This window comes from Rana temporaria, chromosome 11, assembly GCF_905171775.1.
Source record: "Rana temporaria chromosome 11, aRanTem1.1, whole genome shotgun sequence".
Taxonomy (NCBI): domain Eukaryota; kingdom Metazoa; phylum Chordata; class Amphibia; order Anura; family Ranidae; genus Rana; species Rana temporaria.
In genome coordinates, this window is record NC_053499.1 from 161,804,463 (window position 1) to 161,823,609 (window position 19,147).

The 19,147-nt window shown below is 47.0% G+C and overlaps 1 protein-coding gene across 2 annotated transcripts in view; it reads right to left on the reverse strand.

Annotated features, from left to right (window-relative positions):
• Window positions 1-2,962: 2,962 nt before the first annotated feature.
• Window positions 2,963-19,147, reverse strand: part of WDR59 (WD repeat domain 59) — a 49,016-nt gene continuing 32,831 nt past the window's right edge. The window contains exons 19-27 of one of the 2 annotated variants that reach the window (XM_040329595.1): window positions 18,734-18,790; window positions 15,426-15,559; window positions 12,533-12,614; window positions 12,140-12,252; window positions 10,200-10,338; window positions 10,044-10,116; window positions 8,704-8,827; window positions 4,885-5,027; window positions 2,963-4,259 (exon numbers count right to left, since the gene is read on the reverse strand). In XM_040329595.1, coding sequence (XP_040185529.1) covers window positions 4,024-4,259; window positions 4,885-5,027; window positions 8,704-8,827; window positions 10,044-10,116; window positions 10,200-10,338; window positions 12,140-12,252; window positions 12,533-12,614; window positions 15,426-15,559; window positions 18,734-18,790 — 1,101 coding nt within the window. In that variant the 3' untranslated portion in view covers window positions 2,963-4,023. The remainder of the gene's footprint in view (window positions 4,260-4,884; window positions 5,028-8,703; window positions 8,828-10,043; window positions 10,117-10,199; window positions 10,339-12,139; window positions 12,253-12,532; window positions 12,615-15,425; window positions 15,560-18,733; window positions 18,791-19,147) is intronic. The other variant, XM_040329597.1, reaches the window with a different exon arrangement.

A 19,147-nucleotide genomic window follows, 5' to 3' on the forward strand; every position in this document is an offset into this window, starting at 1 on the left:
TCTACGTTTTCCCGTCCGTGCCCGTACGTTTTCAATACTGAAATCGTATGCGGCTGACGGACGGGAAAACCGTAGTGTGAACCCAGCCTTACAGAGGAGGTCTAGTGCTAGAATAGTACCTCGCGTGTGTGGTTTAAAAAGGCGTTTACATAGGTGGGCGGGACTTGCGTGTGCATTCGCTTCTGAGCGCCAGCTACCGGGGCGTTTTAATTTTTTCATTAAATTTTTTTTATTTTTACACCTTTTTAAAATATATATATATTTTGATCACCTTTATCCCTATTACAAGGAATGTAAACATCCCTTGTAATAGGAATGGTGTGTGACAGGTCATCTTTATGGAGAGAGGCGGAGTCAATAAGACCTCCCCCTCCCTCCCACATCTCTCCTCCAGGCTGGAAAGCATGCGATCGGGAAAAAAAAAATCACCGACAACCGCGATTGCGACTTTGCTTACTTCCGGGTACGTCACGCCCGGGCCTCCGGCGGTCATAGAGATGACAGGTGACCATCTGGTCAACAGAAATCTCTAACCTCATCATCCAGCGGATTCGTTCTCCGAGGCCCCGTGGCACGGGAGACCCCAGAGAAGCACCGGATGGCAGCGGCGGGGGGAGGACGTCCCCTCCCATTGCCTATAAGAACGATAAAGCGGTGGAACTGCCACTATGATCGTTCTTATGGTGCGCAGAATCACCTGCTGAAAAAAGGATATCTGAATGATGCCTGTAGCTGCCCCCATCATTCAGATATCTCCCCCCCCCCCCTTCAATACCAGGACATCACATGATGGCGTGCGGTATTGAGGTGGTTGAAAAAATGCAATAACGCATTGGATTCAGTGCATTAGCCATAAATAGCTGGTTGTTAAGGAGTCAGCCCCTGACAGCGTCCTTAACAACCAGCTATTCATTGGTTGTCAAGGACGCCTGCGGGTGGTTGTTAAGGAGTCGAAACCGGATGCCATTTTTAACAACCAGTGATCATGCCTCCCCTGTGGTCAGCATGCGATGCTACCATTGGTTCCAATGGGCCACCTGCAGCACCCAAGTTACAGGTTGGGCCCCAGGGCCCTAAGAGCTGCACCATTGGTTTCAAAGGGCCACCTGCAGCTCCCGGGTAACAAATTGGGAACCAAGGCCCTAAGGGCTGTACTATTGATTTTAAAGGGTTACCTGCAGCACCCAAGTTACAGGTTGGGCATCAGGGCCCTAAGAGCTGCACCATTGGATCCAAAGGGCCATCTGCAGCTCCAAGGTTACAGATTGGGCCCCAAGAACTGCACCATTGGTTCCAAAGGGCCACCTTCAGCACCCAAGTTACAGGTTAGGCACCAAGGCCCTAAAAGCTGCACCTTTGGATTTAAAGGGTTACCTGCAGCTCCCAGGTTACAGACTGGGCCCCAGGGCTGAACCATTGGTTTCAAAGGGCCACCTACAGCTCCCGGGTTACAAATTGGGCACCAAGGCCCTAAGGGCTGTACCATTGATTTTAAAGGGCCACCTGCAGCACCCAAGTTACAGGTTGGGCCCCAGGGTTGGGCAGTGTTTCAGAGTAAATGGATTCTTATTGTTAAAGCAAGTTGCTACAATGAAACTTCATCATCTGATCCCAATCAACACCTCGAGTCCTAATGAAGAAGGTTCTTTGGTGACACTTCCAATCCATTGGTACCCGAATAAGCGGAGACAATGAGCACCCCCCCCCCACTGATGGGAAGCAGCACCCAATCTGTTCAGAGGTCACTCAGGCGGACGCGTGTGTAGTAGAGACACAACAACCAGCAAACAGAAACAGCGACACAATTGAAAAGCGTTGGCGTGTATCAGGTGGAGGTAACAAGATCCGGATCCCGATGCTGAAATGACTCAGTTTGCATGCGGGGAAGTGCGAGTCAGCGGGTCTGTGCCGGGAACAAGGAGAGACATCGGCCCCCGTGATTGATGGGCCGCCGGTGAAAAGCCGAGGATGAAGGAGAACTCCGACCAAAACCATAAATCTGAATGTACCATTTCCATAGGACCCCCTACCTCCGATAGGGAATGGAATACTCTTACCTTTGAAGACGGATAGTGCCGGGTACACAGAACTATCTCTCTATGCAAGGATTCAAAAATAAACCTTACAGGGGTTATAACCCTCCCTTACTCCATCCAAAATGAAAAAAATAAATAAATTATTTGTCTATAGTTCTACTTTAACCACTTCAGCCCCGGAGGATTTGGCTGCTTAAAGACCAGAGCACTTTTTGCGATTTCGCACTGTGTCGCTTTAACTGACAATTGCGCGGTCGTGCGACGTGGCACCCAAACAAAATTGACGTCCTTCCCCCCCCCCCCCCCCCCACAAATAGAGATTTATTTTGGTGGTATTTGATCACCTCTGCGTTTATCTTTTTGCGCTATAAACAAAAATAGAGCGACAATTTTGAAAAAAATATATATATAAAAAAAAAGCAATATTTTTTTTACTTTTTGCTATAATAAATATCCGTAAAAATATATATAAAAACATTTGTTTTCCTCAGTTTAGGCCGATACGAATTCTTCTACATATTTTTGGTAAAATCCCAATAAGCGTTTATTGATTGGTTTGCGCAAAAGTTATAGCGTCTACAAAATAGGGGGATAGATTTATGGCATATCTATTAATCTTTTTTTATTTTTTTTTACTAGTAATGACAGCGATCACCAATTTTATCGTGACTGCGACATTATGGCGGACACATCAGACACTTGATGCTATTTTGGGACCATTATCATTTTTACAGCGATCAGTGCCTTTAAAAAAGCACTGATTACTGTGCAAATGTGACTGGCAGGGAAGGGGTTAACCACTAGGGGGCAAGGAAGGGGTTAAGCGTGTCCTAGGGAGTGATTCTAACTGTGGGGGCTACGAGTGACACATCACTGATCGCCGATGACAGGGAGCAGACCATCAGTGTCCTGTCACTAGGCATTGATTGTTATTCCCAAAACAAACTTTTCTCTTTTATTGATATTTTATTAAAGTTTTTCAATATAACAACAAGAGAAATCCGGCTGTACATAAATGTCAGTGCGCTTCGTACAAATATTGCAAAGTGAGAGCGGCAACAATCCAATACGGTGGAACCGCGGTTCACGAGTAACGCGGTTAACGAGCGTTTGGAATAACGAGCAACTTTTTTGCTTTTTTAAATCCCAACTCGGTTTGCGAGTGTTTTGTCTCAGAATGCAAGCTAATGGGGCGTGCAGTACCGCATTTGGCCAGAGGGTGCGGGGGAGCCGCTGACACACGGAACGACACGCGACTCTCCGAATCTATGCATTAAGGTGAAAAAACATCTGATGATCTCACTGATGGATATTGCGTTTGCCGGATTTTTAAGCATCCCTCAGCAAACCAAATCCTCGCAGCATCACGTCCTTGCTTGTCCTGGAACTAACACCAGGAGCTGGTCGATGGCGGCCAATAAAATCTATATACAGCAGAATATATTAATCTAGAGATGTTGGTAGCCACTCAGGACCCCACCTTCACATTGGCAAATTCCATGAAGTCAAGGTCTCTTTCAGCCCCCCCAAAAATATGGAGGCAATTCTAAAACTTCCCTGAAGTCAGATAATTCGATGCATGTCCCCCAGACCAGGGAGCGCAAACCCACACCCGGACTAGGGAGCGCAAACCCACACCCGGACTAGGGAGCGCAAACCCACACCCGGTCTAGGGAGCGCAAACCCACATCCGGAACAAAGGAGCGCAAACCCAGACCCGGAATAAGGAGCGCGGATCCAAACCCGGACTAAGGAGCGCGGATTCAAACCGGGACTAAGGAGCGCGGATCCAAACCCGGACTAAGGAGCGCGGACCCAGACCCGGACTAAGGAGCGCAAACCCAGACCTGGAGACACACACAGGGGATCCAGTTTGTGCCAACCACAAAATCTCCTAAAGTTGGATCCTCGGCAGGAGACACGATTGTGAACGGATCATTCAGGTGAAGTCTTTATTAAAGGCGCTCTGCGCAGTCGCTCAAGACCCTCAGAAGGTGCTCTCCAACAGGCAATGGCAGCCGCAGCCGGTTGGGCAGACTTCCTGTGTGCTGAACCACTCCAGCATGTGCGATGTGTGTCCTCCGTGACCGCAGCTGAGGCAGAAGTTGGAGGAGCCCCGGACAGAAACGTGGCAGATGGCGCACTGGAAGGTGAATCCCTTGCAGATGGCGCACTGCGTTCCCCGCACCTCGCTACGGCAGTGGCTGCAATAGACTCCGAATTCTGATGGAAAAAAATAAGAAGGACGCACGGTGAGGACAAATCACGGTTCTTAACAATGGAACTAAATAATCAAACTCAATATTCTTACAGGACTGGACACCCAGCGTGCAGCACAATGGCAGCAGAGTTGTCCAGTGCGTCCCTCCCGCCAATATTCCGATAGTACAAACAAATGGCCACGGCTCCCTCCAGGCTCACGGCCCTCTATTATTATGCTTGTGCTTCTACTATGGAGGCTCCCAAAAATGTGAGACTGCAGATGATACATTGAAGAGGCCTCTGCAGCTTACGCATGCATCTGCAAATGTGTGCGCATGAAACCATCGCAATTCTCCGCAGACAGACAGGAGAATTCGGATGGTTGCAGGCCAGCAGGTAAGTTGAGTTGGGAATTTTCTTTGGTTTTGCTTTACATGGTGTTGCCCTTCCATGTGCTCCTTGCTGTGAAGGCCAGTTATAGGCGGGGGGGGGGGGGGGGGGGGGGGGGGGGGGGGGGGGTAGTTGACATTTGTTTGCACTGCTTGTCCATAGACACGCAGGAGGTATGGCTATGGTAACTAAGCCCCTGCTTAATAAATGGATTCCCAAATGCAACAGTTTCGGAAATATTTCTGTTAACACTCACCAATGCCGCGATGTGGCTCTGGAGGGCACGAGACAAATTTTAGAACCTCTGCCCTCTTCTCTTGCAGACCCCAGCGGTACAAGATCTCTCCATAACACTTCTTAAAGTCATCGAACTGCTGTGCATTCGCTGGGTCCAAGATTCTATGTGGGGGGGGGAAAAAATGTAATCATAAAGCACAGAAGAAAAAAATAAAAAACATTACACCAAGAAACAATCAGCACAGTGAAGGGTGATGGTGCGGGTCAGAACATGACATCAGTGTTGCATGATTTGCATGATGGAGATCCTGGGGGTTATCAGGTGTCCCTAGGGGTTCCGAAACACATTTGAGGGTACATGCCGCCACTCAATGTGTGCTTGTGATCTTGCTAGCAGTATTGCGACCCTTAAAGGCGGCACGACTTTGGCGGCGACTCGGCAAGGCGATCTCAAGGCGACTTGAGAGGCAGCTTGCAAAATGACTTCTGTATTGAAGTCGCCCCCAAAGTCGTACAGGAACCTTTTTCTAAGTCGGAGCGACTTGCGTCGCTCTTATTAGAACGGTTCCATTGACTACTGCGGACCGCGACTTGTCAGGCGGCTGAGTCGCCTGATGGGTCGCCCCTATGTGAACCGGCTCTAAAGAGAACATGTTCAGGTACTTCTAAATAAAACTGATTGCAATGGCTGCCTTACAGATTAATTGTCCATAATGAGAATAAAAGGTCTTCAGTTTTTGAGTTCCTGAAAACAAGGACTTTCTTTTAGCTTGCTACCTTCCTCTTGGAGGGCTTAACAAATCCCAGGCGCCAAGTAGCCATGGCGACTAGAAATGGTGTCCTGGCACCTGGGCTTTTGTCAGTCTATTCACTGTTGCAGGGATGCACAATTTGTATCACCTGACGCCAAGGACATGCAGTTCTGGGTGCTGGGCAGGTAGTTTTTTTATTTCTACGGGCAAGCAGCAGGGATCACTTGTCAGGTGAAAGCATTTGGGTGGCACCGCTGCCACCCAATTGCTTCAGCACACGAAGGTAAAGTTCCCTCCCGCTATGAATCCCAGGCTCTGCTTGCCCATCTGTTGGACCAAGACCAGCATAGCGGGCGCCGCAGGGTAGAGGGGAGGGAAGAGAGTGGACACAGGAGTGTCGTGCTCGCCCCCCTCCCTTGGACTACAGGAGAGTCAGGACGCTCTCTACGTTGCAGATAGAGAACGGAGCTGTGTGTTAGTGGGCGTCCTGACTTTCCTGTAGTTCAAGGGAGGGGGTGAGCACGACACTCCACACCAGGGAGAAAGCCTCGCATTACTGTGTGGAGTTACAGACAGAAGAACAGGAAGTGAGGATTTCTCAGAAGAAATAAGGACATTTAAAAGCAAAACGGAAGGATGAGGTAAGTGAAGGAGGACGGCACTGAGGGAAAGGAAGATATTTAGGGGGGGGGGGGGGGAATTGTACCTTTACAACCCCTTAATGAAATTCGAATTCGAGATCATTACATTCAGTGGAGCACAGGGGCGACATGCAGGGACCTGGATGTCTCATTAAAGAGAACTTGTCACCAAATAATCATCACATAAGGGACTTTTTGTCCCCATGTGATGGAAAAAAACAAAACGTAACAATCAAGAACATAAAATACACCCCCACATATAGGCACGTACAAACATAAAACGCACGCATTGGGGGGGGGGGCTACACATTAAACCGTTGACTGCAATACACGTTACAGATTGCCGCGCATGTGCACTAGCTGGCTCCTAGATTCAAAGCAAATTTGTCAAGCCCTGGTGTTGCCTTGAACATTCACTGCCCACCCTTTTCCCACTGAATTCTGGGAAACCCACTTTGAAATTACTGCAACACGTCTCTCGCTGAATTCTGCAATCCCCTTTAGCGGGCTACTCCTCCTCCATTCCAGACTTCAGGAATCACACTTTAGATGGCTACCCCCGTAACTCCAACTGAATTTTGGAATGTGCCTTAAAATGGTCCTGCTTCTTACAGCCTACTCACCTTCCATCCGTGAATTCTGGAATCTACCCTTTAACCACCCACTGCTCCTCTCTACCGAGTTCTGGAACCCTGACCATTCTAACCCCTCCACTACATTTTGGAATCTCACTAACTGTCTACAACCCATTCCCTACTGCATTCAGGATACCCCTTTAAAAACGCTCTTCTTTCCCCACTCACTGGATTAACATTGTAACGGAATGACCCGTGATACCCAGAGACTTTTGAAGGATGAGGGGTACTCCTGTGCCAGCGTCACTAATGACTCTTGGGTCTAGGGTCACCCTGTGCTCCTTTTGGGCATAGGGGGACTGATAAATGATAATTCATGTTTTGCAGGATATCTTGGAATATTACAAGTTGTTAAAGTCTGACTCCAAATGGAGGGTTTTCATTCAATGGGGGGGGGGGGGGCATGCTTTTGAGGTGTTAATTGCATCTGCTCCTGGAAATTCCATTGTGAGATGCTAATTAAGTCTGTAAAGGTCAGATGTCTAGCTTTTAGGTGTTAATTCAGCCTGGCTCCTAGACCTTTCATTATGTATGCTAATACGGTTTTGTGTGTGGAATGTACTTGTCAACTGTAGTAATTAGGTCATGTTAATTATGTCAGATCGGTGCCAAAACATCTGACATAGGAATGTGTATTATGCAGGCGAATCACTTATTATCGGAGTCCGGACGTCTGGGGGATAATTGACTCCTCTGAATGTCATTATCTAAAAGAAGGTGTATTGAAGCCCCATTGTGTGATGTGTGGGTGGAGAGAGTGTCTTTGTTCCTTCGATTACTGTAACATGCTTGTACTGTATATAAGAGAGCTAACCATTAAAAGGGTTCATTCATTTGACTCAGAACACAGAGCGTATGTCTCGTCTTTCTGAGGGAATTCTTATGGATCGTGTCTGCTGGCTTGTCGGACTGTCGGATAAGCTGTCGTGGGTTGATGGAATGGAGTATCGTAAACAGTGGTGACCGTTACAAACCTCCTTAGCGGTAATCCCGAGTGCGGCTCGGGGTGAATTTTCACTACCAAAAGCGGTAACCCCAAGCCACACTCAGGATCGCATCGCAGTATCCAGGGAAAGTTACTTACCTTATCCCCTGGATCCTGCTATATATCCCCACTGTGTCTGTGAGCCGTCTCCTCCTCCGCTTGATTCGCAGTGCCCGAGTGCCGAGCTCCGTTCTCTGCGAGCTTTGCAACGCACGGGGACGGAGTTCGGCGCCAAATTAAAAACACAATATCCATACAGTACAATGTAATGTTACAGATTACAATACTGTATCAAATAATTACACATCCGTTTTGTCCCTAGTGGTCTGTCCAGTGCCCTGCATGCGGTTTTATATTATAAATACAGTTTTTTCTGCCTGGAAACTGGAGACCAAAAAGTGTCCCTTTACATCAAAAAAGTGTTTTTAGAGCAGCTAGAAAACAGCGATAATAAATTAGAATCACTTGCAGAATTAAGTGATAGCGATTTGTGGGGAAATTCAGCGACAATTCTGCAACTGAGCAAATTTCAGTGTTTTTGACTTGATTACATTATTGAATAATTTTTATTATAATATTATTTGTTATAAATTATTTATAGTTATTTATTATATTACTAGACTTTTGTTTGGACAGATTTAAGGGAGTTATTTTTAAGAATTACAGACCTACAATATAAAAAATGCCAAATTTCCACGCAAAACAATTGTACCGCTTTAAACATCAAAAATCTGACATAATCATACCGCCAGGGACATTAAATGGCCGCTCCCCCTCTTTCAGTGAAATATTTTTTCCCCCCCTGGTTCCCTTTCAATTGATTACCTTTTATTCTTGTCATGCTGTTCTTTCTCCCGTTCCCGAGGGTCTACATAGTTAATATTGCTATATCGGTAGTCATCAGGAGAAGCGTCACCCCATGGCACTGCGTGGTCGCCATCTTGTCCGCCTGTCCAAAAGGAGAACATACAAGAAATAAGGACACAGTATCTATGCAACCTATATTAAACGACTGGATGCAATGCTATATACAGTATGTGTGTGTCAGAGCAGTCAAATCCAGCTGTCATTCTACTACTGAAAATGAAAGCAAGGATCCGATTGGTTGCTGAGGGTAACATACACTTTTCTTGTGGGTTTCATATTTTAAGTCTCTAGTTTCTGCAGAACCCTGTTAAACAACATTCTGATAAGAAATGCTTATATAATGGCTGTGATCTTAACAAAATAGTTGAAGGCACACCATTACAAAAATTGAAGAAATATTAAAGAGATTTTAAAAGTTACATTTTTTTTTAACGTGATATTTACCTCGTCTTCTGCCCCCCCCCCCCCCCCCCCCCCACAACTCCATCTGCCCCCATAGGAAGTCTGAGAACTGTATCCTTGGCGAAAGCCGTGTTGCTCTGGCCATTTTAGTGATTTTTATAACATAAGGCTGCTTTCACACTGATGCGCTTTACAGGCGCTATAGCGCTAAAAATAGCGCCTGTAAGGAGCCTCTCACTTCTGGGTGAAAGCCTGAGTGCTTTCACACTGGAGCGGTGCGCTGGCAGGACGCCCAAAAAAGTCCTGCAAGCTGCATCCTTGAGGCTGTGTATGCACCGCTTCTACAGTGCCCCTGCCCATTTAAATCAAGTGTTTTGGGCCGCTAGCGGGGATTAAAAGCGCCCCGCTATCGGGCAAAAAAATAAAAAACCGCAGATGTGATCAAATACCACCAAAAGAAAGATCCATTTGTGGGAAATAAAGGACGCCAATTTTGTTTGAGAGCCACGTCGCACGACCGCGCAATTGTCAGTTAAAGCCACGCAGTGCCGAATCGCAAAACCTGGCCGGGTCCTTTAGCTGCCTAAAGGCTCTGGGTCTTAAGTGGTTAATACACTACAGAGGTTTTATTGCTTCCGGCAAAGAACCTTAAAAGATGCAAAGCAAAAACAGAAGCAGAGGAGGTCTCACGCTCCACCATACCCAGGAGGAGTACCCGGTATTTCTCAGAACAATGAATGCAAGTGGGTGGGTGAGGAGTTTGCCATCGGGAGAACCTGTCATTCTGCCATAAATGGGTAAAGTGATACATATTATCTACTGAGCAGCACTCGGCTACCACATCAGCCATGCTGGGACCTGTAGTGTTGAGCACAGATAAAAGAAATAAGTCTTACCACCGCTCCAGCCGCCGGTACCAAAGCCTGGATCTGATATGCTGGACCCTGAACCGGAGGACGTGAAACTGGGCTGAAAACACAACACCACACAATGAGTATTGGCATCTTTGCCAAACGGAAATGATGGAAAGAGGAGGAAAGCGGGAGTCTTACATATCGTCTGTGACTGGAGCGGGAAGGGAACGGGTGGCAGGAGGAGACGCCATTGCCTTGTGGTTGGAGATTGACCTCAAACATACTACACAGCATGGCCAAGGTCTGGACATCGTGTAAGTGGCAGTAATGGGCCAGCCTGTAAGAAGAGAGAGAAGCAATAAGACAGGGAAGTCAGGAGGACAAGTTCACCTTTAGGGGAAAAAGTATTTGCTCCCCTGCTGATTTTGTAGGTTTGCCAAAGAAATGATCAGCCTGTCATTTTTTTATGGTCAATTTTTAACAGCGAGAGAACAAAAATATCCAGAAAAACACATTTCAACATTTTTTAATTTGCATTTTAATGAGTGAAATAAGAATTTGATCCCCTATCAATCAGTAAGATTTCTGGCTCCCAGGTGACTTCTATACAGGTAACAAGCTGAGATTGGGAGCACTCTCTTAACCACTTCAGCCCCGGACCATTATGCAGCTAAAGGACCAGGCCCCTTTTTGCGTATTCTTCTACATATTTTTGGTAAAAAAAAAAAAAAAAAAAAAAAAAATCGCAATAAGCGTTGATTGATTGGTTTACGCAAAAGTTATAGCGTCTACAAAATAGGGGATAGTTTTATTGCATTTATTATTAATTTTTTTTTCACTAATAATGGCAGCGATCAGCGATCTTTATCGTTACTGTGACATTACGGCGGACACATCGGAGACATTTGACACATTTTTGGGACCATTGTCATTTATACAGCGATCAGTGCTAAAAAAAATGCTCTGCTTACTGTGAAAATGACACTGGTAGTGAAGGGGTTAACTTCTAGGGGGCGCCGTTAAGTGTGCCCTAGTGTGTGATTCTTACTGTATGGGGGCGTGGCTGGGCGTGCAATATCACTGATCGTCGTTCCCTATGACAAGGAACAGACGATCACTGACAAGCCACTGGGAAGAATTGGGAAAGGTTTGTTTACAATCACCTCTCCGCGTTCTTCAGCTCTGTGACCCGATCCTGGGATACCGGCGGCGATCGGGTCCACGGGTCCCGCGGGCGCGGTCATGGAGCTTGGGACCAGGTGAGGGTTCTTAAAGGGGACAAACCTGCACGCCCTTGTGCCCAGCCGTGCCATTCTGTCGGCGTCTATCGGCGTGCAGCTGTCCTTAAAGGGGAGTTCCACCCACAATTTCACTTTTTAAATATAAATACCCCTGTAATACACAAGCTTAATGTATTCTAGTAAAGTTAGTCTGTAAACTAAGGTCCGTTTTGTTAGGTTGTTACAGCATTTAGATCGTTTATAATCTAGAAATAGACCGTGGCCATCTTAAGTGTGGGCATCATGAAGCCAGACTGTATGACTTCCTGGATTTCAGCTTTGCATATCTCGCACACGCTCAGTGTTGCACAAGCGATGTAATAGGTTTCAGTCAGGTTTGCAAGGACTACTGGGAAACATGATGCCTATCCCAGAAACCCTTGCAAATAGCCATGTGACCTTATTAGCCTAGGCTAATAAGGAGGAGGAAGTAATGAAGGACTACAAAATAAAGGTATTTACAAGCAACACAATAAATAAAAATTGTCCATTCTGAACACTATGAGATTAGGGCATGCAGCACAGACAAACATAAAAAAATGGCTGGAACTCCACTTTAAGTAGCTAAAGGGAGTGCTTCTAATCTCAGCTTCTTACCTGTATAGAAGACACCTGTCCACAGAAGCAATCAACCAATCAGATTCCAATCTCTCCCCCATGGCCAAGAGCAAAGATCTGTCCAAGGATGTCGGGGAGAAGATCGGAGACCTGCACAAGGCTGGAATGGGCTACAAGACCCTCGCCAAGCAGCTCGGTGGGAGGAGACAACAGCTGGTGGGATTATTTCACAAATGGAGGAAAACACGAAATAACGGTCACTCCCCCTCGGTCTGGGGCTCCATACAGCATAAAACTTACAGCGATTCCAGCAGTTGGCGACCGAATGGGTGATGTGCCCAGGGAGTTTCTGCATCGGGGTCGGATTTGGGGGTCAGACACATATCATTAGCAGCAGCAGCCAAAGCCCAAACCTAACAGAGAAAACATATGAAAAGATATGAAATACCCATGAGCCTTTAGAATCACTTTAAATCCAACGAATAAAAAAGATCTAAATGTTGCTGGGTGTGCTCCGGCCAGGAAAGGAAGTGGGCTCTGACTTGCTGCAGCTTTTAAAGCACACTGCGAGACGTTTCGAGTGTGCATTTAAATCAGAGTAAGAGATTACATTACAGGAGAGGAACCGGTACAACTGGGAAAGACTGAAGGCAAGGGTGGAATTCAGCTTTATAGTGCATCTGTATTTCTTACCTGCACCAGATCCCTGCGGCCGACGCTGAGCGCTGAAGCTGCATTCTTCTGACACATCTCCTGGAGGTTACCGCGGTTCAATCTGAAAAAAAGACAAAAAAACAAAATCACAGTGATGAAAGCTGAACGCGGGTCACGCGTCAGCCCGCTTCCAGGGTCACGCGTCAGCCCGCCTCCAGGGTCACGCGTCAGACCGCCTCCAGGGTCACACGTCAGACCGCCTCCAGGGTCACACGTCAGACCGCCTCCAGGGTCACACGTCAGACCGCCTCCAGGGTCACACGTCAGACCGCCTCCAGGGTCACACGTCAGACCGCCTCCAGGGTCACACGTCAGACCGCCTCCAGGGTCACACGTCAGACCGCCTCCAGGGTCACACGTCAGACCGCCTCCAGGGTCACACGTCAGCCCGCTTCCAGGGTCACACGTCAGCCCGCTTCCAGGGTCACACGTCAGCCCGCTTCCAGGGTCACACGTCAGCCCGCTTCCAGGGTCACACGTCAGCCCGCTTCCAGGGTCACACGTCAGCCCGCTTCCAGGGTCACACGTCAGCCCGCTTCCAGGGTCACACGTCAGCCCGCTTCCAGGGTCACCCATCAGCCTGCTTCCAGTGTCACACATCAGCCTGCTTCTAGGGCAGTGTCTCTCAACCTTTTTCTAGTCGGGGCACCCTTAAAAAATATTTTCAGTCTTGAGGCACCCCAGTCCAAGGCTTGGTTCACATTACGGTGTGTCGGAGAACACGCGCCAAGTCGTGCTCATTCCTGACACACAGACAAATGCTCTGCTCTTTAGGGGTACCATTAATTCTTAATGGTACCCCCACACATTGGAAAACGGGGGGTGCTTTTGCTGCAGTGCAATTAAAAAAAAAGTTTGGGGACTTGTTTCCCTGCATTTTGTGGGTACGGAAATGAATGGACTGCCCTACATGCAGCTACACAGATGGGAACCAAGGGCTTGTTCACATGTCATAGGTGCAGTAAAACCACTGGGTTGAGCTATTATGGGGCTGCACTGCAACTACCCCGCAACTGTGTGCATTGCACGGTTGCGGTGTAGTGATGCTGTATTTATGGGCTTGAAACAGGTGGTAAAGAGGCAACATAATGCCTCTTTACCACCTGTCAAATGACTCTAAAAAGCGATCTGTGCATGGATTGCTTTTCAGAGGAGCAGCAGTCCTTGCTGCTATCAAACAAGCCCTACAAAACACATTCTGGTGGTACAGGAATGGGGGGGGGGGTCAGGATTAAAAGTAACATACACATGCTTACACACGCATACACACATACATACATACACATACACACACACACAGACAGACACTAACATGTGCAGACACACACAGACCCATGTATAAAGCAATTTTAAAATGAATCTAGCTTCTAGCTCAGTACCTTTCCAGGTTCCTCATTCAGCCGGGTACTGCACTCTAGGGGGAAGCAGAGAGCACAGCACACTCCTCTGCACTTCACTTTTGAAGCCGACAGAGCTTCTCACAGTTCGGCAGGAGAGCTCATCTGACAGCCTTCTCTCCACTGACCCCCGCGGCACACCTGAGAACCTCTGACGGCACACCAGTGTGCCGCGGCACACTGGTTGAGAAAGGCTGTTCTAGGGTCACACATCAGCCTGCTTCTAGGGTCACAGATCAGCCCGCTTCTAGGGTCACCTGCTGCTCCATCTTCAAATATTAAAGTGGATGAAAAGGCAAAAAGGGTTTTTCCCTGTAATGCATTCTCCGCAGACTTACCCGAGCCAGATCTGGGTCCAGTGGTGTATTTAGGTTTTGTGCTGCTCTAGGCCTGACTAAACTCTTGCACCCCCTAATTTAAATTTGACCAACCCCTTCCTGCCAAGGCCACGCTCCTTTCTGATTAAGACCCCCCCCCGCCCTGAAATTTTTGAGTGGGGACACTAGTTCTTAGGACCTGCTTTTTCTTCATCCTCACTGGACTCGTTGGCTTCTGCTGCCATCAATCAAATGCAGTGGTGAGGGAGTAGGGGCGAGGCCAAGCTGCACAGTGCATCATGCACCATTGTAAAATAGTGAGACCAGAATAATTGGCAACATTGGCTGCTTGGGGTCAATGAACGTCAGCATTTAGGTCAAGGGGAAAGGGAAGGAATTTTGGTAGGGACTTTTCGCGGCACTGATAGGAGACGGTCTGATAAAAGATAACAATATTTAACAAAAAATGAGTACAATACAAAGACAGTTTAAGAACAAGCCCCACATTACACATTAGATGTGTAATGTGGGGCTTGTTCTTAAACTGTCTTTGTATTGTACTCATTTTTTTGTTAAATAAATATTGTTATCTTTTATCAGACCGTCTCCTATCAGTGCCATGAAAAGTCCCTACCAAAATTCCTTCCCTTTCCCCTTGACCTAAATGCTGACGTTCATTGGCCCCAAGCAGCCAATGTTGCCAATTATTCTGGTCTCACTATTTTACATACTAAATGGGATGTAGGCACCTTTTGTATCTTTATTCTAAAAGAGGCTACACTCTCCTTGTTTTTCAATCATCATGCACCATTATCGCACAGGAGTGACGTCATCATGCACCATTATCGCACAGGAGTGACGTCATCATGCACCATTATCGCACACCGACAAATCAAATCAAATTAAAATGGCCCAGGTCTTGCACCTGGAAGAAGATGACGGCACCGGCAGGGGATCTCGCAGGACTCGGACCATGAGAACAGAGGGGAGTATTGCTGCCCTTCGTTCCATTTGAACATTTCTAGATGTTTCTTCTAGCAGAGGAAACCTTCACTTCCTATATTCAGATCCAGTGTAGTGAAAGGTTTTCTCGGCCCAGACAGGTTCATAGAGTTATAAGAACAAGCGTCTTTGAGGGAACGTCTCCTCATCACTCACATGTACATCTCTCCCAGGGCTTTGTGCACGGTCAGCAGACAGGAAATATCTTGTATGATCACTTTCCCGGCTGCTTTGATTGGCCGGGAGCCGGAGTCGCTGCTCTCCCTCTTGGATTTCCACCGGCGAGATTTCTAGGGATAGAAAAGTTGGACAGAAATCAGTTTATTCTGTACGAAGAGGGAAGTCAGTTCCCCCCGGGCGTGGGGGATGGGGCGGGGATCACATATAACGGTTACACTTCATCTGGTGGACAAAAACGGACTACAAACATTTACTGGAGACATAGAAATCAAATCTGCTGCTTAGCCCCGCCCATTTATCAGATGGTAACACTAAATATGTTTTCCCATTGGCTGTCAGATATCCGGAGAATACAACGCAACATTGTATCGCTAATCTAGAAAATTCTCTCCATCACGTCATATACAGATTACTGATCCATTACTGCTTCCTCCTCCACTATCTGACCAGACACCCCCCCCCCCCATCATCTTATATACAGATTACTGATCCATTACTGCTTCCTCCTCCACTATCTGACCAGACACCCCCCCCCCCCACCTTATATACAGATTACTGATCCATTACTGCTTCCTCCTCCACTATCTGACCAGACACACACCACCCCCCCGTCACCTTATATACAGATTACTGCTTCCTCCTCCACTATCTGACACACCGTCACCTTATATACAGATTACTGATCCATTACTGCTTCCTCCTCCACTATCTGACACACCGTCACCTTCTATACAGATTACTGATTTATCACGGCTTCCTTCTCAACTATCTGACCAGACAGCCCTGTCACCTTATATACAGATTACTGATCCAGCACCGCTTCCTCCCCCACTATCTGACCAGACACCCCCCCCCACATCCTTATATACAGATTACTGATCCATTACTGCTTCCTCCTCCAATATCTGTATACAAGGTGACAGTGTGCGTCTTGTCAGATAGTGAAGGAGGAAGCAGTAATGGATCAGTAATCTGTATATAAGGTGGAAGCGTGTGTCATATCAGATTACTGATCCAGCACTGCTTCCTCCTCCACTATCTGACAAGACACACCCCATCACCTTATATACAGGTTAGTGAGCCATCACGGCTTCCTCCTCCACTATCTGTATATAAGGTGACGGTGTGCGTCTTGTCAGATAGTGGAGGAGGAAGCGGTAATGGATCAGTAATCTGTATACAAGGTGGCACCGTGTGTCATGTCAGATTACTGATCCAGCACCGCTTCCTCCTCCACTTTACCCTCCAAGCCAACCCCCCTTCCCCTTTTTAAGCCTCATCTACCTGGTGGCGAGTTCTACTAACTTTTGATACTCGCACACCCAGCGGATCCAGCGTTGTCTTTTTTCTGCAACGTCATTGCTAGGCTGCCGGCTGTTCTGGGTTCAGCCAGTACACCTCCCAATGGCGTGCGGACAGGCACCCCCCCCCCCCCATGCCTTTCCTCAATAAAAGCCTATGCCTCCTGGGATATGTGATGTACATATCTCGGGAGGCACACTGGTCGGCATATTTGGCGCATGCGCACTGAAGAAAGGGCACGTGCCGTGACCATCAGCTCCCGCGCATGTCACACAACTCTGGCCAATAGCAGAGCCCACGGCCCTGGAAGGAAGAGGGGTTGAAGATGGACGCGATTACGTGGCTGGGACAGCACTGACATTGCGGGTTTTTTCTAAGTGGCACATAATAAGCTAGTATGCGACGCATACTAACCCATTATGCTTTTACTTTGCAGGGAACAAAGAGGAAGTAAACCCTAATGGGTTTTACTTTCTCCAAGTCATTTTAGAAGAAAAAATAATTCTAATTTATATAAAAAGTGTGAAAAATAAATAAAAAAAATGACTTTAGTACTGAAGTGGTAATTACTGCAGACATGACAAAACATCCTAAACATTATATAAAAACAGACAGAAAACAAACCAAGTACAAGCGGTCCAACGTTTCAAAACTTACCTTGCGTAGAGGTGAAGATTCACGAGATATTCAAAACCCAACAAAAACCTTAAAGAAGCCACTCCCAAGTTCTCATGCTATCACTTCCTCGCAGAATTCACCAAGTGCACCCCCCCAGAATGACAGATTTTGTGCCCCACAAACCCCCGACCTGCACAAAGTCTGTGAGCAGTCACCAGTGGATGCACAGTATAGCCAGTCAGACACTTTACAGGCACAACAAGTAGAAGGATTAAAGAAAAAGGGCTGAAAGAGGCCAAGGGAAAAACAAAGCACCCGAAATACAACACAAAAAAAATAATAATAATAATAAAAAAAATATATATATCAGACAACAGCCAGTGTGGTGTGGAGGTGAGAGAGAGTGCAAACATCCAGCACAAGCAACACAGGAGTCTGAGGAACAGAACAGATTACGCAAAGCAAGAGGGGAAGCAGATCTAAGAAGCGGTGCGAGATGCAACATTCCCGATATAAAAAAGGTAATAACTAGACAGAGAGCCCAAGAACAAAACAACTGAAGTCTCTCAACCACGTCCTGAGTTGGGCTGCAGCCTTAAAGTGGTCAAACTCTCAATCTCTGTAGAAAGAAGACATTGGGCAGGGTAGCGGGTCAGCTCCTGATGTTCTCTGCGTGTGCAAATTGCATTGCATATTGTGGGGCCTACAAGGGCGACGTCATCACGCACGCCAAGTTTTGTTTGTCGGCCTGGTAACGGATTGTGTATGCAGACTGTTCATTTTATTCTCTTAGAATTAAACAGACCTTATGGTTTTACGCTAAACTGTTGCTGATAATTCCAACTTGGCTTAGCGGAGGAGACATACAGGTCAATGGGAGACCTTAACCACATAACTGGGTTTTTTTGTTTTTTTTTTTTACAAAATGTTACTCACTGGTTGTTTAGGCAGAAGTCTTTTTTTTTTTTATCTTAATGCATCCACTACTTAAAGCAGTGTTCCGCCCCAAAAAAAGGCCAGCAGCTACACATACAGCAGCTGCTGGCTTTTCATAAAAGGACACTTACCTGTCCTGGAGTCCAGCAATGTCGGCACCCGCAGCTCACGTTTCCATCAGCTGTCGGGGGGTGCTGCTGCCGCATGCGATTTGCACTGCAGTGAGAATCACATGCGACCTCGCACAGCACGCCAATGTCAACTGACCCTTACAGACAAGTTGTAAGTTCAGCGCAGACCATCGACCACGGCAGGGACTTCATTACACGTTGTACCAGAGACAGAAGCGTGATCTTGGATTCTCTGACTATTCATAGAGATGTGAAGGGAACACAAAAAGGTGGGTTACTCAGCAGAGGGCACAATACCGGGAAGTCGTTAATCACTTGGATGGACCAGCGCCGGCGTGCAGACAGCGGGGTTGTCTGCGCAATCAGAAGACGAGAAAAGGAAGCAAAGTGAGGAGGAGATACAGAAGAGAAGAGAGAGGGAAAAAGGAGGGGACACAAAAGAAAAAAAAAAAATGAAAAAAAATCATCAAGAAAATGGCTAGAAATTGTCTGATTGGCCATTGATGCTCAGTTTAACCCCTCCCATCCAATAGTAACCAACGAGGCCAAATTCCTCTTGTGACACATTTGCGGTTGTTACGATTCCAGAAAGTGAACTTATTCACACTGGAGGGGGGGGGGGGGGGCGGGGGATCTAGACTTAATACTTATCGTGGATAAAGATGAATTTCAGGTATATTTTTACACTTCCACTGATCCAGATTGGACCAG